The 26659-nt window shown below is 50.3% G+C and overlaps 1 protein-coding gene across 1 annotated transcript in view; it reads left to right on the top strand.

Moving 5' to 3' along the window:
• The first annotated feature begins 627 nt into the window (after positions 1-627).
• The window catches only part of WBP1L (WW domain binding protein 1 like), a 75825-nt gene continuing 49793 nt past the window's right edge, over positions 628-26659 (top strand). The window contains exon 1 of the mRNA XM_090057523.1: positions 628-753. Coding sequence (XP_089913649.1) covers positions 667-753 — 87 coding nt within the window. The 5' untranslated portion in view covers positions 628-666. The remainder of the gene's footprint in view (positions 754-26659) is intronic.

The following is a 26659-nucleotide window of genomic DNA, read 5'->3' as shown; positions in this document are numbered from 1 at the left end:
TGGGGGTGAGGTGGACGCTATCCCTTGCCCCCCAGGGTGCGGGTTGTGCCCTTGTGCTACCTACAGCGACCACTTTAGTTAGTCTGCAAGGTGCAAATCTACCCCACTTCCTACTCAGTATGCAGAGAGCGCCAGCGGTGCTGGGGGGGGCACCGATTTGACTTCACGTAGATGGGCGAGTGCCTCTTGAACGGGCCAGCTCAGCACCGCGGAGGCGAGCGCAGGAGGGGCACCTGGGGAGGCTGGACAGGGTCAGGGGGAGCCCGGAGGCTGCTGGAGTGGGCGCAGGTTGGCACACACGTGTCAGGGAAGGGATGATGGAGACCCCGGCGGGCATAGCAGCACGTGCGGTGCCGGGGAAGGCAGGGGCCCAGGCTCGCGGGGCTGCCTGCCCCTTTAAACACAGCCACGCCAAGGCAGCCGCTTCCGCCACACCCAAGATGGCGGCCGCCCCCGCTGCGTCCCGCCACACTCAACATGGCGCCTCCCTCCGCCCCGCCCCCTCGGCTTTGTCACGAGTGGCAGCGGCGCTCGCCAATGAGCGCCGGAGCGGGGGTCTCGCCGCCCAATGGGCGGGTGGCGTGGGCGGGGCGGCGGCCGGGGTGCCCAGCTGCTGCCGTCCCGGGCCGCAGTCGGGCTGGGGCGGCGGGCCGGGGGGTGGGGGGGATGGAGACGCGGCTCGTCGGCGCCATGGCCCTGCTGCTCGTCCAGGCCCTGCCGGGGGGGCTGCCGGCCAGCGCGGAGCCCGCCCAGGTAGGGGGCGGGGCCTCGGGGGGCGGGGCCTGAGACCCTGGGGGGGCTGGTTTTGGGGGGAGCAGGGCTGGGAGTGCCTGGTTGGGGGGTCCTGCATTTGTGGGGGGGCAGGGCAGGGCGGAGCTGGTTTTGGAGGGGGCAGGGTTGGAGGGTGCCTATTCTGGGGGGGGGAGGCAAGGCTGGGGGGTCCTGGACTTGCGGGGGGCAAGGCTGGGGGCGCCTGGATGAGGGACCACGGAGCTGGGCATGCCTGGTTTTGGGGCCAGGTTGGGGTGCCTGGTTTGGGGAGTGAGGGCTGGGGGGGTCCCTGGTTTGGTGGGGGCAGAGCTGGGTGGGGGGGAGGGAAGGAGGTACCCGGTCTTGTGGGGTGGCAGGGGCTGCAGGGGAGGCGGAGGCCGCATCCTGGCTCAGTTGAAAGCTGCCAGACGATAAGGGAAGCGGTCAGCAGATGTCACCCCCTTGTCACGCGTGTGCGTGCGTGTCTTCGTGGCCGTGCTTGGAAACGATTCCGTTCGGCGTTGTGAGCGGCAGCCCCTACGTCCCCGCTGGCACAAATAGCGACTGCACCGGGGGGCGCGTGAGGCGGTACAAAGGCTGCTGGGTTGGAGCGCTTAATCTCTACCAGATTCTCTAAATTTTGTCAAATGCTTGCAGGAGCGGGCCGCCCCGTGACTATGGGACATGTCGGCCTGCTCAGACCGCGTGTCCTCCATGTGGGGGCGGTGAGCTGGGTATGCTGCCGCGTTGCGTATCCTCCATGATTTGCCGCCGGTCCAGTTTTAATTGATGCAAGCGATGGCGTTTCTAATGGCAGCTAATGTCAATCGCCTTCTCAGTTGTGTTGGAAAGACGCTCACCATGCGCCGTGCTCCACTGGTGGTCTTCTAGTTAATGCCAGCACTGCCTGATAAGAGCAACAGCTGCTTATGAGCAACATGAACCCCAGGAGCTGTGTATTCACTCCCCACGACCCCAATGGCCTCTCACGGCCAGCAGGGCCTTGATGTGCGGATGGTATTCCCAGAAAGTTGTGAAGCCTGTGACTCTTTGCACGCTGATAAGATGTTGTACGTGCTGCAAAGAAAGCAAAAGACAGTTCCTGGCCTCGAGAACTTGCAGTCGGGGAATGATAAGTGGATTAAACAAAGAGGAAGTAGTAGGGGAGGACGCAGCGGCAGAAAAACAAGCCGCCTTTGACTGGCTGTGCCGGTTAGGTTGTACACTTAATCTTTTAAATCAATACACCAAAGACAAAATATAAAGAAGAAACCAGACATGGACATGTCTGGCACATGGGAGTGAGGCGGAAGATGGTGGGAGGGGAGCGTTTCTTGGCAGGGTATGCTTCCTGTGGGGAACAGATAAATGCAAGGACATCTCTCTTTGCTTTCCTTTGCATAGTTTATCTACATAAAACTCCTTTGGTTTGACTGTTTCGGTGTTCCTTTTGTATCTCGAATACCTAGTATTATCTTGCTGCCTTCTACAAATTAACATCGGGTGTAAAGTCCTGAAGAGGAAGTGGCAAAAAACCCTTTTCCTATCCCTGCCTATATGCCACCTGTCACTTGAACTGCCATTCCTCCGCTGGGCGCTATATGTATGCTCAGTTTGAGACATCTGATTTCTTTCTGTGGCTTTATAACTAACAGTCTCCATGTGTAGTGCACGAACCACGTTCCACCAGATTGTATTACCTGAAAAGTTTGAAGAGCTGTGCCCCGCTATGGCAATAAATTGAGACGAACAAACATCTAGCAGAGGACAGTGTTGCTTAGAGGACCTGTTTGGTACATGGTAATTTCACTGAAGTAAATGCTGTAGTTTTGGGGTTGATTCTCCATTCTCTACGTAACGGAGAGGCTGGATCCCTGCTTGTGAGTGAAGATCTCGACTTTAAGCAGAGAGCTCTGGTAAGCCCCTCCATCACACGGCATCGTGGCCTCTGCTTAGATCTCCCTTGTGCACATATAGGTGAAGTGAAGGGACTGGCCCCTTTGTAGACTCCAAGCAAACTGTTGACCCTGCCACATGTAGTCAGTAGGTGAAGTTAGCCCTGTGCGTACGGAGATTACACATACATCTTCAAGTGCATTGGGTTCTTGCAGAAGGAAGGCTGCAATCTCCCTGCCGAAACGTTTGTTTTTGGCTTGCTGATTTCTGCAGTTTTTGGCAGGAGACAGCGAAGATCAAAGTACGTTCTGTCCTCACTCAAAACAGGAGTCTCTAAATCACTCTCCGAGTGGCGTTTAGGGCTCCTCGTACTGTGGCGGCTACACCCTGGCCAGACTCTTGGCACGGCCGTGGCATCAGGGTGTCGCATGTCTGCGGGTCCGTTCGGCTTCTGCTCTGGTGGCGTGACAAGGATGTCCACGTTCATTCGTTAGCGCTCTGCGGCAAATGCAGTGTCTGACCTGAACGCATGTCACGGCTTCTGGGTAGGGGCTGTGGAGGACTTGGGGCTGCTTCCTAATTTGGGCTCTTAACGACCTTGCTGAGAATCCACTTCCAAAACCCACTTGGGTTAATTAAAAACAACCGAGAGACTTCCTGGAATCCGACTCGGACAGTGCTTATATGGCCGTGTCCCGGCAGGGAGCCGTCGTGGAGCCGTGGCTGTCGGCCACAGCTAGACGCCGTGCTCTTTGATCCTCCGGGACCGCTCCGAGCCAAGGAAGGTCAGGCCGGGACGCTCGCTGCCGTTCTCCAGCAGGTGGCAGCCTCCCCTCCGAGCACCGTGCCCGGGGCTGCATCCCCCGACTGCGGTCGAGACCCCGACCGGCGGGAAGCAGATATCCCTCCGCCGTTTCGCAGGAGGCAGGGCATCGACACGCTTCCCCAGGGGGTGGGTATTTGACCTGCTTGAAATCCGGGGGGATGTTTTCAGTCCAAACATCGGTGTCCCTCCTCTGGCACTTCTCGTGCATTTGCAGCAGTCGTGTTGTGTAGCGCTGCCCTGCGTTTCCAAATCCGTGTCGTGGCGGAGCCTAGCCGTGGCTGTGTTTCAGTGGTATTTGAAGAGAGAGGCCAGTGATTTGCCTCGGCCTAAGTACCCCTGTGGGCTAGCGGGGTTAAGCGCACCTGTTTCTATAGCCAGGATCAGGCAAGCGACTGATGTGGCTCGCGGTGCTTCTGACCCAGTGTTTTTCCAGCTACTCAACTGGGTTGACCAGTTCAACATTGGGCTCCGACTCTTGCCTCTGGAGCAACAGCAAATTCCTTTAATAGCTGTGCCATCACACCCTAATTCCTGCGTGCACAAGGGCTTGTGTTTTAGGTCATTCAGAAAGGGTTTGGAAGCCTTCAAGGTAGCAGGCCTTACATAGGGTCAACACAGGATTGTCCTCCTTGAGCTATTTTAGAGAGAGAACAAGTGGGATTAAATAGACAAGTTTAATCCTGGCAGCAGATGACGGCGGGGTGTTTTAGGGTTTCACCTGAGGTCTCCTGTTGTCTCATCCCCACTGATGATCTGGAGGCAGGAGGAGCAGTGAGACGATGAGCTTTGCAAGTCACACAAAGCTGTTTAGTAAGAACCGGAGAAAACCGAGGGGAAGTTGGGACCTGAACAGCCTCGGTGAAGAAGCAAAACAACGGCAATGAAATTCAGTAATGCTCTACATGAAGTAATGACTGTTATGGGACGGGGTGGCAGGGAACTGAAACTACTCAAACCTCCTTCTGGTGGACTGAATTAATGCTATCAGCTTGAGAAAGGGATCTGGGGTTAGTGTGGACAGCTCGGCAAAAACCCACTGGGATGGGGAACATTATTGATAACAGGGACGGTGTGTACAACAGTACTGATTATTCACATGTAAAAGGATATGGCTGAATAAGGTGGAGCTCAGAGGAGGGCGGCAAGAATAATCACAGGTCCTGGCGAAAGCTTTTGTATGACAAGAGATTGAAGAGTGGGGGGTCGCTTTGTTCAGGAGGAGACAAATGTTGTAGCGTGGTTCTGATAAAAGGATGTTTAGCACGGGACGATGTAGATAAGGTTGGACCAGACTCTTGGGGCGAGAGCCGGCGAAATGATTCCACATATTATTATAATTGCACCCACACAATGATCAGTTTGGATTATTATTTGACACAGAACTAGGCTGTAGCTCTTCTGGCTGCAGAAAGTTTTTGGGGCCGGGAATTTGGCAAGATTGAAAAAGGGATTCAACGCTTACAGAGACATCGTGGATGCCCAGTGGTGGTAATGCTGTCGAAGCTTGGGAGGGTTGTCACATCCGCTGCTTAAACCCCAAAACGAGTCTCTGAGATCTATGAACTGCATTGAGAACTAACACGTGGGGCAGATCATGCTACGTCTGCGTCCTAAATGATCTGTCTGTTGCATGGTTCTTGTGTCTTCCCTGGAAGCACTGGTGTTGGTTGCTATCAAGGTTTGCCTCTTTCTGCATTGCATGCTTCTTATTTCAACCCATCTCCCCTGGCGCCGGACTACGGATGCAGCACTGTTGGGCGAGTGTTTCAGCTTTTGTCTGTACGGGGCAAAGGAAGGATGTAGGAGACGTGGCGTTTCAGCAGTACTTTCTGATCCTGGGAAGGTGACAGCAGCCTTCATGCAGGTTCGGTCACGGCGGAGTGGAGACACTTATTGCTGGGTGCAGATTATCTGAGGGTAGACCAGTGCTTCTGGGGCAGAACTGCCCTCATCTTCGTGCACACCTGGATGTCTGCAGTGGTCCCACAGTATCCTTGTGAGGAATCGGAGCTTCACGGAGCAATTTGAGGAGCAAGTGCGTACCTTCCAAACCATGATATGTGAACAAGGGGAAATGCACCTGTCCAGAAGCAGGTGGCTGTTGCCATCTGGAAGTTGGCCATCCTACATGGGTTTACAGCTACCCAGTTCAGAGCTGGCAGTCAGCTTTTAGTGCAATGGCCATGGGGGCTTCCAAGATGGTTATTCATGTAGTATAACCCGTGCGTGGGGGATATAATTAGCACACCTTGAAATAGTAGCTGGCTTTGAGAGAATGGCTTCCCCAAAGTGCACAGGGCCCAGCGATGGTACTCATGCCTCATGTTTGCCAGCTGCAGGGAGCACAGTGAGCATGTCAACCAGAAAGGACCTCATTCGATGGCTTTGCCAGCCTTGGCTGCGCTTAGAAGTGGGTTTGCAAGGTGTCAACATGCAAAGTTGTTGGAAGGGGCATGAGACAAGTGTGCTGAGGAGAGCTGACATGTGTCCACGTGGACAAACCAGGGGCCTTATTCCCTCCAAATAATCTGGCTATTAGTGGCTGCCTGCCCTCACGTTGCCCGTGGGTCGTGAAGCCATGACCATCAAGCTGTGGCCGACGGCAGTTTTAATTAAAAGCACTCACCAATTGCAGGACTGTGGTAATGCACGCTGTTGGCGGGCTGCAGGTGAGATGATGCCACCTACAAAACCATTTGGGACACCAGCACGGCCAGGGCCACCCGGGCCGTGGTGGTCTGCAGCACCGTGAACAATTCCCACTGGGAGAAGGGGGAGCAGTTTGGCCTGGCGCGGTCTCAAGCCGCTGCCGGTTTGCAGGCCAGAAAGCACATCTGTCGTCACTGGGACTAGTCCAGGCAAGCGAGGGAAATAAAGAAAGCCTTGTGCCCCAGTCCTTGCTTGGCAGGGGGATGTAGGTAAGAGCCTGCGGTACTTGCCATGCCGTATGCAGGTGACTCTATATTAGCTGTTTCCTTTCCGTGATTAATAGAAGTTGTGGTTACAGCATCCTGACTCCTTTCTTTCTCGGGAATTCATATGCTGAGGTGTTTTGCAGCCAAACCAAAGTTATTTAAACGGTGCCAACATACCAAGTTGGGTTTGGAAACTGCTGCTGCCTACCAGCTGCCCTCAAGCGAATGGCAGCTTGGAGTGCGTCAGTGCATGGGTGGGAAGAACCAGGCCTTTAAAGTGCTGCTGCCTTCTTCCTCCTGAAGTTGACGGTCAGAGGTGTGTCTTTTCCTCCAGGAGACAGCAACGTGGGGTAGGCCAACCAGCTTGCATCTGCCTGCTCCGGTTCATGGAGTGGTCCACAGCCCCGTCTGCCCCGAGCTGTCCAGCGGCTGCCTTGGGGTACGCTGGAAGGGGGCTTGTGGGTGTTGGTGCCTGAGCTGAACGGCTGCTTGGACAGCTTCTTCTGCAGAGCGCAGTCTTGCTCCCTTGTCCTTTGGTCACACGCTTGCACAGCTGTCCTGTTCTCTGTTGGCTTTGTCCCTTTCTCCTGCTCCAGGAGGCCTTCTGTCCTTCAGTGGGTCATTGGAGCCTGTGCCCTCTCCTTGCTGAAATCTGGGCTGTAGCCTGGCAGAGTTGCCTGGCCCAGGGAAATGACAAACCTGTGCTCTCCCTCTCTCCACACCTCCACTTTGCTCCCTTGCCCCCACGTTGTGCACCATTGCAAAACCAAGGTTAAGCGGTTGTGTAAACTCAGGATGCTTTTATTTCATCTGTGCGCACACACACTTCAGGAACTCCTCTGAGCCATCCCAAAGACACAACACGATAAGAATTTCAGTTTTAATGACTTGGGAGGGAGCGTGTTAGCGTCTGAGACCAGGGCTGAGCTGTGGTCAGGCAAGAGGCCCGTTACCAGTGTTGTTTTCGACCTTGTTTCAGGCTGAGACAGTCATTTACTGGAAACCCCAGAGTAGAGGAGGGAACTACTTTTCCAGGCTAGTGGAGCAGATCCGTCTGCCTCTGCAAAGGAGCCTTTTTGTCACCTGCTGACTGAGCAGCATATTAAGGAGCTGGTGAGCTGCAGCGGCAGCCGTTGGAGGCTTTGCCCATGAATCTCAGCGAACATCTTGAGTTTCTCCTGCATGAAAAAATTCTCCAGCACTTCCTGCCAGAAGCAGGGGAAGATTCAAACTAGCTTTATCAGGATGCTCAACTAGGTTGCAGAGGCTTTGCTGGGCCCAGTGTGGATTCAGACTGAATAGCCTACCACAAATGCATAGGACTGGGGGGGCTCCAAGTGCTGTTGTCCACAAGAGTGTTATTCTTTGCTTCATACAAACATTGGACTGTCCTGGGACTGTGCTGCCATGGCATTGTGACTTCCCAGTCTGTGGTATGATGCTCCCAAACCCTATTCAGTCATGCTTGCCAAGTCTGTCTTCATCTCATGGGAGGGTCTGTTATGAGTTGCACATTTCAATCTTTCCCCTGCTTAGAAGTCCTTTCTGTTCATGCATGAGAAGGTGGAGGAAAGGGGCTCCAGGCCTGACTTCCCTCCCAGCCCTGCTGCAGGTTCTTGCGCAGCAACACGGGCGGCAGGCTCTGCTCCAAGCAGCTCCGTGGGTCTGTCCCTATATGCATGCTCAGAGGGGAGGGGTTTCCACTTTAAGACCAAGACAGCTGTTCTGGAGGGTGTTGCATTTTCACAGGAGGCTTCTGTTGTATCCTGGGTGGAAGCCAGGCAGTTCGCTTAGAGCATCTTTCCTCTGCCCCAGGTTACCCGGAGCAGGACACTGAGCAGGTAGCTCCACGTGCAGTGGTTAAAGGGTGACCACATGTATAGAAACTGGCAGGCTGCTTCCAGGATGCGGGAGGCAAGAGGGAAGCCAAGCGATCACGAAGTTTGGAATGAGCGGGTTGGGAATTACGGGATGCCTCTAGTGGGCCAGCTCTGGTTCCTCGCTGGAAAGTGCACGGGTTAGGGTCGCCTTGAAAGCTGGCTTTTACCCCTGTTACCAGCTAAGTTAGGCAGCAAATGTTCGCCTCCATGGACTTGTGTGAGTGCATGTGTAATGGGGTGTTTGGATTAAATCTGATCAAGTGAGCGCGTGCGCGCGCGCGCGTGTGTGTGTGTATGCATGCTGATGCATGCATACACACACACACACATATATAAAATTTTAGTTGGTAAGTTACTTTTTTTTAGTTGATATATCTAACATTTTAAGCAGGCGGGGGGGGGGGTGTTTAAGCAGGCAGGGTGTGTGTGTGTGTGTCTCTCTCTCTCTCTAGGACTCAACATTCAGGCACCCAAAATGTCTAGGAGAAGCCAAAAAAATAACTGATGCTTTCCAACCGCATAAAGACAGACTCCCGGACAGTCCTATCTGGCAGAGAATTTTGTCTCAATTCCTCTTCTCTTTAAAACTGAGTTAACAGCTTTATAACAAGACAGTCATGATCCTGGATTGGACACGGGGTCCATCTAGTCCAACCGCCTGGCTGCGAGGGCGTCTATGCAGCAGGCTCAATTAATCCTGAAACACACTGTTAGCCAAGTTCATTTGAAGTCAAGTAGAAGGCAGGGTAGGCTTATATAAAATATGTCTAAAATCAGCTTTGGTTAGTCTGTAAGGTGCAAGCCTGCCCTGGCAGCTGGCAAAATTCTCTTCCAGATAGGACTGTCTTTGTGTCCGGGAGTCTGTCTTTATGCAGTTGGAAAGCATCAGTTATTTTTTTGGCTTCTCCTAGACATTTTGGGTGCCTGAATGTTGAGTCCTAGATTATGACTGGTGTTTCTTTCTTGTCAGTTATGTCCCTTCTCTTATCATTGGCTGTCATGTTTCGCAGAGTGAACAGTTGGAGGGTTGAGTTTATATAGAGCTGTCTTCGAGATGCCCTGCCCGCTGCCGTATTAGGCTGTGGCTTTGCTTAAGCTGCCGTCCTGCAGAGAAGGACCTGGGGGTTACAGCAGACCACAACCTGAATATGAGCCAACAGTGGACTGGTATTTTTTTTTTTTTTTTGCAATAAAAACCAGCAGCATCCTGGGTTGTGTTAGCAGGAGCGCCCCTTGCAAATCCAGGACAGGGATTCTTCTGCTCTGTTCAGCACCGGTGAGGTCTCGCCTGGAGCGGCATGTCCAGTTTTGGGCCCCACACTTCAAGGAGGATGTGGACAGGTTGTCCAGCAAAGATCAGCCATGGTTAGGGGCATGGAAGCAGGACTTACGAGGAAAGGCTGAAAGAACTGGGGTTATTTAGTCTGGAGAAGAGAAGACTGAAGGGCTGCATCCAGATGAGTGCAGCAGACATTTGTTTTCCCAGGGACAAGTGACACCTTGTGCCACTGCTATGTGTCCCTGGGGAATGCCTGTGCCACGCATGCTTCTGGCACGTGGCAGGTTACCCCGGGTGGGGTAGGGGAGGCTGGGGCCAGCAACCGTGCTGACCCTAGCAGCCTTATCTGCGGCTGGGGGCCTGGCCAGCATCTGGAGCCGGCTAGGCTCTGGGTTTGGGTGGTGCGTGCTGCTGCCACGTGGACTGCCCCACTTCTTTTTTTGACGTGGGGGTTTTTTTCTGACCCCGGGATCTGCAGCACCACGTACCGCACATCCTTGCTCTTTTCGAAGTGGCCAAGGGGGGCATTTGATAACGGCCTACAAATACGTGAAGGACAGTTATGGAGAAGGGTGGACATGGGCTTTTCTTGTGGCCGTAGAGGACCGGACTAGGATCAATGGCCTCAAATTGCAGAAGGGGAAGTGGAGGTTGGGAATTCGGAGGAACTTTCTGACTACGGGGGTGGTCAAGCGCTAGGATGGGCTGCCTAGAGAAACTGTGCAATCTCCAGCCTTGGAAAGTTTCACGAGCAGGTTAGACAGACACTTGCCTGAGATGGTCTAGTCAGGGGTGATCCTGCCCTGAGCAGGGGGCTGGACTCGATGACCTTGTGAGGTCCCTTCCAGCCTGACTTCTGTATGATCCTATGTTGACTTCTGTCTCATAAAAAAGAAACAAGCTTCAGTAGCAGTAAGCTTTCGTTTGCCTCTTTAAGTTTCTTGTGATCTAAAGGTTAGATAAAACCGCATTTGCAGACATTATTTATCACCACTGATTATATTGCATTTACTAAGACTTATGTATTACAGCTCAGGCAAAGTCTGCTGCAAATTGCAGTGTCAAAAATAGAAACTAGTTCTGAACTTATTGCCTTCACTCTTTATGCCTGCTCTTTTTCTGTTTGCTAGCTCGTGATCACTTTTCTCTCTCTCCTGTTAATTTTCTTGCATCCTTTTTATGCTTAATATCCCCCATTATGTTTCTGGTTTGTTAGCTTATTCGAGGTTTTGCTGTTCCGGCCTGCCCTTGAAACTCTGTCCTTGCTTTGGCTTGACAGAGAGGGTGTAGCAGTGGTGAGGCCATGAGACAAGGAGTCAGGACTTGTGCAGTCTGTTCCTAGCTTGGCACCGACTTACTGCATGTCCAAAGGCAAATTCCTTGACTAGCATCTTTACAGGAAAACTGTGCCTGCCTGCCTGCCTCATGAGATGACTTCAGATCCTTAGGTAGGTCCAACATTTAGTCCCGTCTCATCCCTTTCCAAGTTAGGGCCTAACTACGCTTAATGTGGTGACTGAAGCAGGCACTTTCTTAAGAGAAGGCAGGGTAGATTTACACCTTTTATAAACTAAGTCAGAGATATACAGCATAAACTTTTGTGACCCCAAGCTCAATCTTTCTCAATAAGCATCCAGCTTCCTGAAACTTGAGAAATGCTGCTCCAAGAATGGGTTTCCAGGTGTTCTTAGCTTGTGGGAAATGAGAAACAACTCCATTATTTCATTGCTCTTTGAGCTGCCTTGCCTCACATCTATTACCACATAGCTTTGGCCTGGAACAAGGAATAATTGAGATTTCCGGGTTGTATTCCCTGAGCTGACAAATCCCAGCCTGGACTTTGTGTTGGTTGGTCTTTAATAGAGCAAATACTTTCTTCCTGCATTGGAGATGTCCACATATGTAGTGCGATATAGCACCTTGAAGCAAAACCCTTCTGGCTGTGGCATCCAGGCTCCAAGATTTTAGAAAAAGTGGGAGCCAAGGCATTGTATAGCCCCTGTATGTCCTAGTGACACTTGAATAAATCCAATGTTAACCAGTAAATGTTTTGGCTCTCCCTGTCCAGGTCAGTGTGTAAAACCTGGAAGCTGGGATGTGGCCACGGCAGGAGAATGAATGAAACTCTCTCTCTAATCTTTCCAGCTCTTTTGCCCAAAGCTTAAGGGAAGTGAAGAATATTATGGCTTATAATTTAAGAACCTTTATCAAGAAGCAATGCTAAATCAGTTTACTGATCATAAATGGGGACTACTTAATCTATTTTTATATACTTCAACCTTTACCTGTGTTCTCTGGAGCATCGTGGCTACAACAGTACTGCGATCCTGCTATAGTAAAGAAAGAGCAGAGTTGTAGTTGTGATGGTCCAGAAATTTTGAGAGAGGCAAAGATTTCTCAGGGTGATATCTTTTATTGGGGTAGAGTTAGATAAGCTTTCAAATGCCATTCTTTGCCAGGTCTCTGCCAAAGAACGACTTGCATTTGAAAGCTTTTCTGACTCTATCCAGCTACACAGTGGGTGCGTCTACATGAGACATTTACTGCGCAGTTGACTAATTAGCTGCGTAGCAAATGTCTCGGCATCTGCACGTACGCTCCTATCAGGTTGGAGTAAACTAATTTACTCCACAGCAGGATAGTACTTGTAAATACAAGTATGTACAAGTACTGTTTTGCTGTGCAGTAAAAAACTCTGCAGCAGCGCACGTGTAGATGCTGGAGGGGGCTGTCTGGGGCATATTGAGCAGGGGGGAGCAACCCCACACTGGCAGGCTGACTCCCGGGGCCCCTTGCCAGGCAGGCCTGCTCCGAACCAGCTCAATGTGCTACGATCCCGGATGCAGGTGCAGATGTGCGCCCTGCAGCAATAAGCTTCAGAGGGACGATCTGTGGGGCTTACTGCTGCGCATTAATAGGCACATGTAGACGTGCCTAGTTGATCCATAAAAGATATCGCCCTTAGAAATCCTTGCCCCACTGCTGCAGCATATAAGGTTTTTCAAAAGTGCTTAATTCACTTTCAGTGGGATTCATGCTCCTAAAACATGGTGTTTTCAGGGCTTCTCGTTCAGAATACGCTTTAGCAGCATATAACAACAGTGCACGACAGCTGAGGACAGACACTGAAGAGAAAACTGCATCCAGGTGAAATCATCAGGGAGGCTGGATGTAAATGTGGAAAAAAGTATTGGCTCTACCACTATTATGCTTGCAAAAAAAAAGTGCCTTTGTATCTTTTAATGTCCTAGTAAGCAGCTGTACCTTGATAGTAAATGTAGTGCAAAAAAAAGCACCTCAATATTGCTGTATTGGTGCAAGCCGGACTGGAAAGAAGTGGAGAAAATAACCCTTGAGCAGTTGGGTGTAGCAATAGCATAGAAGAAAGGGGTAGAACTGGATTTAGGACAGATGCGATAGATCAGCAAGGAGCAGCGTGTCCCCTGAAGCACTAAAATCGGTCAGGTTATAATTGTGGGTTTGAAAAGAACGGCATCGTCAGTGAGCTGCAGCTCTCCTGGGAAAACACTGCTGCAGGGGTCAGTCAGAGGCTGCAGCTGGATTGAAAAAACACTAAATAATTGCAGGCGTGGGAACACGTCTTCCTGATTTTGAACAGGATGAGCTATCGTGCTGTCAGAAGCCAGCATGCGCAAGCATCCATATTTTGCAGTCCGTTGTACATGTGCGGCCTATGAAGGCAATGCCCTGCACACCCCTCTGGCCCTGCACACCCCTCTGGCCTTGCACACCCCTCTGGCCGGCAAGGCTGCGGAGAGGCGGCATCCTGCTTTTGACCGCTAGACCCCCTGCCCTCTCCTCTCCATCCCCTCTGAGGGTGGGAAGGGGCCCAGCTGCAGATTGGGCAGGGGAGAAGGGGAAGTTGCTGGGGCCAACACAGCTTATGCAGAAGCAGAGGAGGAAGAGCAGGCCAATAGCTGTGGCCTTCTCAGGGGCTTGAAGAGCCCTCTTGCACCTCCCTTGCTAGGAAAGCAATTTGGGGCACTGATCTCACCATCCCTCAGTGGTCTCTCTCCCCTGTTTGGATCCCAGAGCTGTGGAGAAGGAGAGCGGTGAGTTTTGTAGGGCACTAGTTGGGTAGCAGCAGTATGGCGGCAGTGGTCATGCAAGCCTCGCTAAGGTAAGTGTAGCCTGTATTAATTGAGTTTGGGAACAGCCAGCCCTCTAATGTCAGGAGAAATCTGGGCAAGGAACCCCTCAGCTCCCTTTTTGGTCACACACTGCGAAACTGCATCGTTTGGTTCAGATGGGTGGGGAAATGCTCAGATACTTGAGTCTGAGTGAAGGGGAAGGGTGGGAACAACAGGGAAAGTGTTCAAAACACATCACCCCTCCAAGCATGGGCTGGATACGGCATGCCTCGATCCTGTGACATCCAGCACACGGAGACCACGTGTGTTATGGTGCTGGAGTTAACCTGCCTGCATTCGGAGATTAAATGCTCCACTGGGGTCCTGGGAACTGTTGGCTGTTGTACGGGGGAAGCTAATTTCACAAAGGCTGAAGACAACCATTCTGCCAGCTGAGATATAGCTTCCTAGGCAAGGGATGAAGACTTTATTTTATTGCGCAAACTTTTTCTGTTGCTGGACGGTTACACTCTGCTTTTGTGCAGCTTTTTTTCCATCAGTATGTCTTTTGAACCACTGTCCTTCTCCTTCGGGACTGTGTGCCATGTAAAACCACTGCTTGCCTTTCAGCTATCACCTTTCATTATCCCAGGAGTCTTTCTGAAGCAAAAGAATGGTCTCTCCTTATCTTGTGCAACCCAGGATCTTACGCAGTTCAAGTCCTCTTGCTGAGTCTGCATTTGTCAGCAATTTTTCCCAGCCCCACACCAGACACGGAGCATGTTCCACGCTGCTCAGAGCCCTTGAGGGTGAAGTGTCTTGATGAACGTGCTAACCCTAGAGATTAGCAGACAGCTACTGGCAATGCTTAGGGTTGAGCAGCCAGGCCTTCAAGGAAGGGCTTTTTTTGTTCAGATGAACTTTAAAAGAGCTCTTTACCCTTCTGCACGTTTTAAAAGCGTGATTTACCTTTACATCTGATCCAACCCTAATTTTCTATGATTACTGCCGTGCATTTGCATTTTCACAGATCTGCGTTTTGTCTATTGACTCCTATTCCATCCAGGAGAGCGCACGCAGCACCAGCAGACTCTGCCTGTGTCCGAAGAAGGGCATTTGTGCCCGAAAGCGTACAAAGAACAATTTTTCCAACTATTTAATTGGTCTAATAAAAGCTATCACATTTACCCAAAGAGCCTTGTCTGATTTACCTGGGTAAGTTTTTAGGGAAGGGCAGAGGGTTGGTATCACAAACTCCCCAATTCTGGTTCTCACGGGGCCCTGTAAAGTCATCCCCCTCTACGTCAGCCTGTCCGTTGGAAACGGCGAGCCAAATCCTGGCTGTACCTCCAGCAACGGGTGTTGTGAAATGAATTATGTAATTGTACAGCGTGTGCCGCATTCAGCACGTTTTGATCTCTTCTGCTCTGGAGCCTCGTGTGTTGATTAGCTCTGTCCAGTTTAAGACACTGTTAAGAATGAAGAAATGTTGGCCTTTTTTGTCTTAAGATGTTCCGTTGCCTTGAACATTGCTGACAAATATTGTATACATTTGAGACTTAACAGGAACTAAGAAAAACTACAGTAAAATAAGTAGTCTTCAAGGCAGGGACCTTGCTGTCTCTGCTGCCCAGGCAGTCTCTCGCATGCTACGGTGCTACCATAAAGCAACAATAGCATTTCTAGTTTTGGAGCTCCCGACATACCAAGACATGGGGTATGTTTTGCATGCAGTAGAGGAGAAATCGGGGTGAAAGGTTTTCCTTTGCACAGCTCTTATTTTAATTGGATCCTACAGCGAAGTCAGGAGGGTGAACAGCATCAATCACATTCCCTTTAAAGGCCACAGTATGCCAAGTCACAAACTTGGGATGAAAACAGCAGGTTAAATCAGAGAGGCTGTGAAATGGGAGAAATACAAATAAGCAGCCCAGCTGTAGAGGGAATATGGAAGCCAGCTAGCAGCATAAACTGTTTTGTCAGTCCATCATTTGAGCGTGAAATATCCCTAACATGTAGATTAGCTTGGGCTGCCATTCGTTTCAGCTCCTTGGGAAGAGGGTCGCTTGATACTGTCTCCCTGCAAAGCGAGGGGAGGAGGAAGAAAATCTCCAGAAATGTTTAGAAAGGGCGCTGCCCATTTTCCTGTTGAAAACGAAATGGAAAAGCCCATGTGCTTCTCTCAACCTCTTGCTGGTGTGCATTTCGGTTTGGGCAACAAAACTGGAAAGCTGGGTTCATTTTATAATTGGTATGTGCTAGCAGGCTGTAATGCTGTGCTCTTCGGGCTCCCAGGACTGCTGGAGAATCCTCCGTGCTTCTTTCAAATCGCATTACTTCCCTCTGGATTTCCGTGGTAAACTTCCTCTCCGACTTGTGCTGGCTTAAAGGTGCAAGAATCTGCACTCTTCCTTTGCTCACTTTCCTTTTGTTCAGGCATGATGGTAGAGTCTCTAGGGAGGAGATCTTTAGGCATGGAGCTTTACAACTAGTCAAAGGATAGGTTTTACAAACTTTCAGACCTGATCTTTGAGAGCATCCCTGTGATCTGCCCCGACACCGTTCCCCAGGTTGTAATCTGCAGCCAGGGTTGGATGCTGGGGGGGGTGCGGTGGTGTGGTCTCATACCCCTTAAATTCCTCCTTCAAGTGGTGTAGTTGAAGGTGTGCAACCGGGGCATGAGCCCTAGTGAAGAGGGTGCTGAAATGGAGCAGAGGGGTCGAGGTTTTGGTTCTGGAGCGATCGGGAGCGCCCTTCTCAGTCCCTTGCCTGCCCTTCCTTGCTGCTGCCAAGTTAAGGGCTTTGGATCTTTGCTTGCCCTAAAATTGTGGTGGCTGTGGGGTGAGGGGAGGGTTAAGCCCACCTTCCCCTCTTTTCAAAACCCTAGATCCACGGTTTACGCCCGGTTGGCCGACCTTGTCCCATGCGAGCAGCGGATGAAATCTACCGTGTGAGAGCCAGTCTCCAAGTCACAAACAGTAGGGTATTATTTAGCGAGGAATATTTAACAAAGTCTTTTGCTGTAGCATTCACATTCAAAAGGTCACTTTCCCGAGCTCGGGAGCAGCCGAAACGAGCATGTTCTTTCTCAGCAAGCCAAGCCAAACCCGAGATGCCACGACTATAATGAACGTAACTTTGTTCTCGGAGGAAAAATCCATATGAAATAAATATGCTTGGCACTTCCAAGCAACGTTTCCAGCCGGCTGAGTCAAGCGATTCTTGCCGACTCGGTGGTATTCGCTCTGCTGAAACGCTGGTGGGTGGCGGGTGCCACAACTTGTTCTGTCACTCACAGGAGCTCTGTCTGAGCTGGCTCCACTTCTAGACACAGGGACTTGGCTCACGATGGCTCTCACGCGTTGGGATCCTTAGGAAGTGATTGAAAGGCGTGTTCGCTGCTTCACACCTTGTTTGTGCACTGGGGACTTCCTGCAGCCAAGCGCTCCTTCACAAGGAGTACACGCCACTTCTCTTGGGCCCACGTTTCAACCTGAATTGAATTGTGGCTTGGAGAGGAAGCTGTCCGCCGGCTCCTGCGTCTGCAGGGGCATGCGTGGCTCCGCGGACTTCCCGAGTGGCGGTGGTCCGCCGCCGGAGAAGGAAGCAGAAACGATCCTCGGGTTTCCCACCTCTAGAAACGTTAGGGAAGCAGCGTTCTCTGCCAAAGCACAGTAGAAAACCTGGCAGGGAAGGAGGTTTATTTTTGAGTTTCTAAGCTGCTTTCAGAAGATTGAGCAGATTATGGAATCCTTAAACTTGCTCTTTATTCCTTTCTGTTTGCCTTTTGACCCAAGTTGGCACGGGCGCTGTGCTAAGATGCGGCCTGAGCTCCCGTGTGCTGATGGAGGCTGAGCGTGCATGCCTTTCTTTTGGGTCCATCAGTGGCAGCGCCATGCCACGGACCATGGGGGCTTGTTGACTCTCCTGCAGTTCCCACACGATGCTACCGGATGTACTCCTGGTAGATTCCCCTCTTTGCTGCAGACAGTACTAGATGGGAGGATCGTGTGGTTGCTCGTTGTTGGAAATGCTCTTGGAGTTTTGCACGCAGTTTGTTTTCTCGGGCTCCCCCACGTTTGCAGAGGAGAGGCCGCAGGACAGAGAGCGCTTGTCTTGCACTGCCGCCGATGCATCTGCACGCATTTTTGAGCAGATCCAGTGGTTCTGTTCTGCTCTATTCAGCGTGTCACATGGGCGTCTTCCAGTAGCACAGTAAATACCAGTAGCCAGGACCTGTTATATCATTTTCTTCTTTCTTTTTCTCTTTTTCTAATGGAGAAAATTATGCATAGATTACACCCAAACATTCCTAGTTTCAGGCTGAGACTAGGATGAGGTTGCGCTGATTGAAAGAAGGGCTGTGGACAGATGTAACTTTTTCAACCATGTTAAAAGGGCAGCAGGAGGCAGGTAGCTGTCAGCTGGTACAGGATCTGTATTATACCTGCGTGCTCCCTTAGGGGTACAAGTGAGCTAAATTCCTGTTGTTTTAACCTTGAATGAAACAGGGTTAAAGTTGGGGTGGTTTTGCTACGCTTGTAGGGGAGCCTACAGCTGTAGCAGCTGCATCATAACGGCTCATACCAGTACCGTTTGTTACTGTTGTCATCCTCGGCTCCGTCAGCATCCTCATCACTCCGGGTGCAGATGAAGCTGATGGATTTGGGGGGCTCTTGAGACTAGGGGTAGCCACATGGTCAGGAGGAGGGCGGTGGATCCGAGCCACGATATATGTTCAAAGCTTGGTTTCCTTTTCAGTCTGCAGCAGATTTCCCGTTGATGTTGGTAGGTGGACGATAGGTTGAGGGGTCCTTGTAGCTAAACTTTGCTCCGGACTTTCTACTGAATCTGTAGTTACGTCTATAATTATACTTTATACTGTAGTAGATTTTCTGCTTCTCAGTTCGTGACTGATTTCTTCTTAGTCTTCCTTTGTTTCTGTCCGTCCTGCCCTTGTTGGGCTTCTTGGTACTTTGCCTGCTGTGACCTTATTTGTGCTCCCCTTCCAGCTGCTGCAGTGAACAACAGTAGGACATTGTGCGTGGATATCGAAGCATCGTCTCCAGGCATCAGAGTCAGTGCTGTGGTTAGATTAACACTGGATGGGGAAGTTCATGGTTGTGAGTCATTGTTTAAGGTTGCGACTTCTGCTCACACTTGAAAGGGTGTTCTCGGCTCTGAGTGGTAGAAGCTCACGTTTTATTTTTAAAGGAAAGCTTTGGTTGTGCACACTCTGAATGCCATGTGAGCCATATGAATCGATCATTCGGGGCCAATCTAGCCTTCAGGCCGTATGGCTGACACTGCTGTCATCTGCACATGTATGCCAGGCATGCTGTTATTCGGGGAGTTGCACTTCAGGAGTATTCCTGGAAATGCCATCTGCTCCTGGTAATTCAGTTGGGCATCTCTCCTTGAAGAGCTGCCTCGATAATCTGTGCCTGTGCATTGCTACAACGTGCTTTATGTGGGCAAGTGGAGAAGTTTGCTGAAACTTCAGTGAGAGCAGGATGTGGCTGCTTGCCTGCTTTGCAGTGTGAGCTACAAGAAGAATTCAGCATAACTTTTCCTAAGGACTCTTTTGACCCCGTGTCTCTGGATAGACGTTATAGTGGTGCCTCTGCAACGTCCAGCGTAAGCTGAGATCAAACTTCCTTCCCCGAGTGCCCCATCCCAGCTGAGGTTAGCAGAAAGCCTGTTGCTGATCTGCTGCGGAGGAGTGGAGCATTCTTGATGTAAACAAAACCCTTTTACATCTGGCTCTCTCTGTCCAGATTTGTGACCCAGAGCTGTACCTAGGCTTTCAGGGCAGTCTAAAGCCCATTTATTTATTTTTTCTTTCTCTCTCTCGAGACATTATGTGAAGTGCGATAAAGGGTGTGATGTTGCGTATGGCTTGGCGAGGTTATCACTAATCCACAAACCATGCACTTGGAGACTGATTTATTTTTCATACAGCCCCAACTTGCTTCTGCTCCTTGCTGGAACCTGGCGAGTTCTTCGGTGAAGAATTACTCAAGACGGTGGATGTGGTTGTGGGCCGATTGCCAGTTCCCTCCCAAGTGCATGCTTTGCTTCAGGACGTCCCATCCCGTTTTCCCCGACCACGTTCGGTTGCGTGACATCCGCAGCGAGGATTAGGGCTGCTCGCTCTATGTGCATCACTCTGCCTTCAAGGCTGTGTGTGTGTGCTTTCCTTGCCAAGCCGGGGCAGATGTTCTTAGCAATGACGGAGATTAAATCTTTCTCTCGTGTTTTGAAAAGGGTTAATCAGAAGTGTATTCGTGCGAAAGGTCACCTCGCAAGAACATTTTAAAAGCTTTCAGTGTGGTCTGGGCTGGCACTGCTAAAAGATTTCAGCCCTGCTCTTCCTGCCTGCCCCCTTCTTCTGATTTGTTTTTGTAACTTCTGGTACATTTTTCTTTCCTTCTCTCAGACTATTTATTTTTAATGCAAGCTTTGGGAAGGAGACTTTCTCCGAGAGACCTGAAGCGCATGTCTCGCAGACACAGTCATGTCCTCCGGCTTATCTCCGTGTGGTTGGCTTGGTTCCCGCGTGAGCGTGGGCAGCAAGACAGAGAGGGAATGAAAGGGATGGTGCCCCTCGCCAGCCTAAACTGCACAGCTGTAACAAGAGGCAGCTGAATAAGTGTTCACGCTGGTGCTTCCCTGCACGTGTCATCACCGGCCATTACGGCAGGCAGCCGTAAAGGGTTTCCCTGGTTTTGGGCAGGGGTCAGAGGACGCTGCTAGCCCGGGAAGAAGTGTCCTCCACCAGAAGGAAGCTAAGGAGACTGCTGCAGATCCCACGGCTGCTTGCGGAGGGAATCTCGTAACACGGTAGTAAACACAGGCACATGCGGGGCTCGTTGAAGGGGATCGAATAGCACCGACTCGCCGACGGGCACTTTTAATTGTGCCTTTGGCTCTGCCACATGCCCTGGCGAGCCTGATGTTGTGAAAGCGAAAAGCCCCCGTGAAGCAGCACAGGCCACTTCGTTTCCAAGAGCCACTTTGTCGCTGCTCTGCACCGAAGCCTCTTTGAAGCCGGAGGAGACTTTCCTCTTGCATCTCCAGGGTGGCACCTCTCTGCACTGGTGTAGCACCAGGGCACAAAGGCGGCCAGCGTTCACTGGGTTGGCGAGAGCCAAAATAACCCTGGGAGGACAGAGATTGGATGCAGGGCGGTGCTACACAATCCAAGACCTCTCTCTAGATGGCCTGCGTTGTAAAAAGCATCCAGGCCAAGGCCTGTGTTGTAAAAACAAAACCAAAAAACCCAACTTCCTATCCGAGGCACTGAATCAAGGCGGAGTTGTTTGTGCATTTAAATGGAGCTGAAAAAGCCCTTTGCTTTCATTTTGGCAAACTTCTAGAGACAAGTGTGTGACTTCCTGAACAGCTGTTTTCGTTAGCCCAAGTCTGATCTCCATGAGCTGCGCCTTGAGGCGCAAAGCAGTCTAGTTGTACACCTGCAACTGCGCAACCCGAATCATCTGGACGCGGTTCAGAGAAAGAGCTCCATGTGCATGGGCTCAGGATCACTTGCTTTCAAGAAGTTGTCTGCTTCTGCCCTGCTTCCCCCTCTCCCCCCAAATTAGCTTTCCCCGTGATTTCAGCATTTGCAGCTGAGAGCCTATAGGGATGAGGGAACTGGTGACGAGGTGCACTGAGCTTCTCAACTTCAGGTCGCCCTTTCGGCTCTATTCCAGGGTGGCAACAGCTAGGGCTTAACAAAATCCAGCGCCTTTTGCCAAGACGCAAGACTAAACTCACTTGAACTAAATCTAAACTGTTCGCCAGAGCGAGAACGTTGCCTTCAAGTGGGGAGTCGAGAGGAGGAACAGATCCCTCTGTTGCATAAACGTCTGTCTCACGGCTTTTTGTTTGATATTTGTACACAGTCTTCAGTGCACTTTAGGGGGAATAAAAATAGCATGTCTGCTCTGAGGAGCTTGCAATCTGTTAGATGTGACAATGCAGGGAGATGACACCACGGAGGGGAAGCTGTACAAAGTGGGATGAGAGGGTTGCTTTTTGTAGATGCTGGTCTCTACTATTGAAATTACTTGTATGGGCGTTTGGCAGTTGCCGGGAGCATTCGGTGAACTATGGGAAGAAATGGTCTTGGAGGAAAAGGAAGGCCAGGCGACTGTTATGTTTACGACCTCTTGGCTGTCCAGGCAGTTTTGAGTTGGGTCCTTTGACCCCAGCTGACTTTCCTGCCCTTTGGACAGTGGGGCTGGGCTCTGATCTCCCGAGGTCCCTTCCAGCCCCGATGTCTATGAAATCTATGAGATGTACGGCCTAGAGATGTACTGGGGGATGGTACGTTACATCATTACTTGTGGACAGAATATTTTTAAATGTTTTGGGGGCGCTAGCTGCTCCAAAAAAGGCTTTTTCTCTCTCTCTCCTTGCTTCAAGCACTTACATCAAAATCTTATGCCAAGAGCCTATATATTTTCCACAGTCGCTTCAAAATCTGGCTTTGGGATTGTGTGTAGGAACCTTAACTTTGGTTTAAAATAAAATCTACCCTGGATGCCTACGGAAAAAAACACTCGAGTTCACATTTCCAAAGTTAATCCGATCAGCTGTCATCGTCCTCGGTCTTCAGAAAGCCTAAAACAGTGGCGGTAAGAGGAGTGACTTGTCCCATTCATCCCCATAGGGACTCCCGCAGGGTTTGTTCTGTGGCTCGGGTGTTTTGCAGTCGTCAGAGGTGAAGCGGTATATAGCAGTTTTTGCCACGGGGTTTCCCTGCCAATTTGTCTGTTGTCTGATCCACCTGGCTCTGGCCCTCCAGGGTTTTCAGTACAAAGGGAGTACTGAATGAAATGGGAGACTGTCAGCAAGCCGGCAGAGTCCAGCATGGAAAACACTGAAATATGTAGGCTGGTGGCTTGAGTTGTGTAGTGAACAGCCAAGGTTTCAAGGTTGGGGAATATAAGGGACTGAAACCAAGTACCTGTCCTTGGTATATAGGTGCTAAGGATGATCGGAGTTGGGTTGCCTGGCTAACAGAAGATCTTGGTGAGGGAAGTGGTGCCAAACTGTACCACATAGTGGAAAACCTCTTGGAAGAACGCAGTCGTGGGGTTTAGTATCAATGTGTATGCATTTCCAAGTCCAAGCAATAGTTCAGAGCCTCTGTGGAGTTTCCTGTCTTAGAATAAAACTGTTTCAAGGTTTGAGCTGTTGCTGCAGCATTTCGTGTTACTGCTTTCAGTTGTGTGCGCCCCACACATTTGGAGATGGTGTATGCATGTGAACTAATTAAATGAGCAACTCATGGTAGTGGGAAATGATGACTGGAGGCTATGGAGAAACCCTTGTGACTGATAAACCTGTGAGGCATGTCTCTCAGTGCTTCCATATCTGTGAATGATGGCAGGAGTCAAACTTTATCTTTTCCTGGCCTGGAGTTGTGATTTTTTGACGTCGTGGGTCATTGGAGAGAGTCCAGTGGAAGGCAATGAAAATGATTGTGGGCTGGGGGACAGGACTGGTGAGGAGAGGCTGAGGGACCTGGGCTGATTTAGTCTGCAGAAGAGAAGACTGAGGGGGGTTGAATAGCAGCGTTCAGCAAAGAGGCTGGAGCTGGGCTGGTCTCGGGGCAGATGATAGGATAAGGAGCAATGGGCTCAGGCTGCAGCAAGGGAAGTTGAGGTTGGATATTAGGGAAAACTTTCTCACCAGGAGGGTAGTGAAACATTGGAACAGGTTACCCAGAGAGGTGGTGCACTCTCCCTCCTTGGAGGTTTTGAAGACCCGAGTAGACAAAGCCTTGGCTGGGATGATGTAGTTGGGGCTGGTCCTGCTTGGAGCACAGGGTTGGACTAGATGTGACCCCCTGAGGTCCCTTCCAGCCCAAATTGTCTCTATGATTCTAGGGTAATGAATGCAATGCGTTACATAAGTGTCATTTATTGTTACTGTTTATTGTACACAGCGTGCCCCAGAATATAATATACACCTTATTTTTAAAAGGTAGAATGAAGAAAAGAGATTTTCCCAGAGTTACAGCTGTTGAGAGGAGAGACGAAGCCTAATCTGACCCACCTTCCCTTTCCTGCTTAACTAATGCTGAAATCCTAGCTGCTGCTGAAGACTGGTCTCTGTGGGTGGACCTGTACTTTTGAAAAGACCTGAAGAGTCTCCAGGGATAAGAAATAGGATGGAGACCAGGAGCAGCTAGAAGATGGCACAATTGCCCTAAGAAAGGTTAGCTTGATTAGTGGAGTGTCAAGACCCTTAAAAGGAACGGGGGTCATTAATACCTGTAGAGCGAAGAACAATGAGAGGTTAAGTCACTGCTACCTCAATTGACTCACTTGCAGAGCAGGATTCAAAGCAGGGGGGTCCTCTCCTGGGCAGAAAAATCAGCTTTTCTGCTTTTGAAGGGCTGATTTTTTTTTTTTGAGAAATGGTGCACATTGTGTATGAGAATATAGGTATTATTACCAACACGATCCCCAACCGTTGCAGAGACACTCCAATAAGTATATCCAACACTTCCTATAGAAGAGACTTCCTCGCAGCCAGTTAGTTGTGTCATATACCTTTATCTCACAGCTTCTCCTTCCATACAGGTGTACTTTGGCTCAGTTCTGGTTTAAGACGAGACATAGTTACTGAGCAACTTGTGGCTCCTTTTTCAAAAGATCTCCAGGAGTTTTGGGGCCTCTGACTTCACCTCTGGTAAAAATGGTAAGATGCGCTTTTTCAAAACAAGGCCATCGGTCTCTGCTGAGCAAACATGGGGAAATGTCGTGAGACCTCGGTATATTTGGTTTTGGAAGGGCCTGATCCCTGAGAAGGGAGTGGGGAGCCGGAGGATGAAACTCATGACTGATTGCTACAAGTAATATCCGCGCGGGGTTTGTGGAAATAGGCTAGATGGAGAGGCCTGGAGCTGGCCATCCTCTCCATGCAGGATAGGACAGACGTATCTTCCACCATCTCTTCTTGTATCCTGGACCTGCGGGGTCCCTTGAGACGGACACAAAGGGATCTCAGTTCTCTTGGTCCTTTCAATTCTTTTTCTATTCTTTACAACAGCCTTTTTTTCTAAATGAAAGGGAATTGCCTGTGCTTTCGCTAGAGATGGCTGATGAAAACTCAACTCCTCGGGGTCTGCATCTAGGTCTCGTGAACAGGATGACTTTGCACCTGTATGAGTCTTTTTCTGATTAAGGGCATCAGGAAACCGTGAGCTTGAAAGATTAGCACGCGTCAGCTAGTGGGCAGCCAATTCTAAAGCTAACGAGTGTTTATCTTCGAGGTCTGGCTTTCAGCAGTGCTTCAGGCTTCACAATTACATACAGAGCAGTTACCAGACCTAGCGCATTTGTCTGGAGAGCTGGAGGCACTTTACAAGCATTAGTGAATGCCGGTGCCTCTGATATGAAAATATTATTCGGGCTTTTCTAATGGGACACTAAGGCTGAAAGTCCTGACTTTGCTGAGGTTACAAAGTGGGGAGCAGGAAGCAGATCATTAGACTCCCAGTTCTTTGCTCTAAAGATCATGCTCTGCTCCCGAAAACGTAGGGTGTGCGTAAATTAACTTCTTATATCTGCCCCAGCCACAAGAGGATCCAGAAGGAGGTGATGGAGTGTCATTAGGTCCTGGACTTAGAGCAGCTGCTTGTGGATCAGGTTTGGCTTAGGTAGTCAAATAGCCAGTGGGGATTTCAAGGTGCAGAGCCTGAGCTGCTGTTGTGCCACGTATTTGTTCTGTGCAGCGAAGGACCTTTGCAAGACCGGGCCACGGAGACAGCACCGTGGACGTGCCGAGTGCCCTGTGTTCCCAGGGAAAAAGTGGGGTGGGTAGGAATGAGCATTGCAATCGAGCCCAGGCTGAGGGGGATGCACATGGCTATCCTGAAGGACTGAGCCTGCCTAATGGCCTGTGACCTCTTAACTTCTGTGCAATCGGTCAAACAGTTGCTGTCGTGGGGAGCAGGAGAGCTTGCCCACCCCGGGTGGAAAGTGAATCTTTCCCTCTTTGCCGCTCTCATCCACCAGGATCCTCTGTATTATTTATTGTGGTTCCCTGCCATTGCCTGAGTGCTTTAATCTTGCCTTCCTCCAGTTTTGTACGGCCTGCAGGTGAAGAAAGACTGGCCAGGGCTAGTGAAAAGTCCTTGTTGCCAATAGAGGTTAGTGAGTAATACAGAGACCTATTCTTAATCCTTCCCTACGCTCTTGGGTCGAGCAGGCTGGTTTGCTGGCCCAGCATACAGAGATCACAAACCTCTTCTGTTCCGGCGTGCGGATGTGACTGGTGTCTGGCAATAATTGACCAAAGGCAAGAGTGACCGTGATCTATTTTGTAACTGTAGTTTTTGCTATGCATCTAATAAAAGGTATCCCCTCTGAACCAAGAGTTTCAGAGTTTTGTATTTCTCTATGGGGAAAAGAGGCATTTCATCTGTATCTGTCGTCTTGATGGCATCCCTTTTAACATGCCTTTACAGTGTTCATTCCCGCTTCCCTTCTTCACTTAACTCCTTTTATGTAGTTGCTCGTCTGATCAGAGGACATCGGCAAAGTCCCTGTTTTCATCATTTCATCATTTGGTCTTTGACGTTCCCTCTAGGCTGAAACTTGGCGAGCGGTCTCACCCTGGGAGCAGTTTGGGGGAGGTGAGGAAGTCACTCAGTTGCAGAAAGTTGTGTGCGACTTTCTCGTGTAGTTATTTGCATGTTTTATTTATAATTCTGCAAATGCCCTTTTCTGCTTCAAAAAGATGAAAGGCTGAAATAGCAGTTTCAGGACAGCAGACAGTCTAAATAAACTTTTTTCCGTGCACATTTTTAACACAGGCATGAACTCCACAGGTTGCACCTCTCTTCCCTTGTAAAGTATGTATTAGAACACACACAGATGTGCAGTGTAGCCAAAATAATGCTGCTGCAGCTTGTCACCTTTCCTGGCTCTTCTCTAGATGTTTTGTATTTATTCAGATCGTACTGAGTTAAATAGACAAAAATGCAATTAATTTCCATGTGT

The sequence above is a fragment of the Crocodylus siamensis genome, chromosome 7 (genome assembly GCF_052110815.1).
Source record: "Crocodylus siamensis isolate JL-2025a chromosome 7, ASM5211081v1, whole genome shotgun sequence".
Taxonomy (NCBI): Eukaryota; Metazoa; Chordata; order Crocodylia; family Crocodylidae; genus Crocodylus; species Crocodylus siamensis.
Note: the sequence above shows the minus strand (reverse complement) of the source record. Positions and strands in the feature narration are given on the sequence as shown.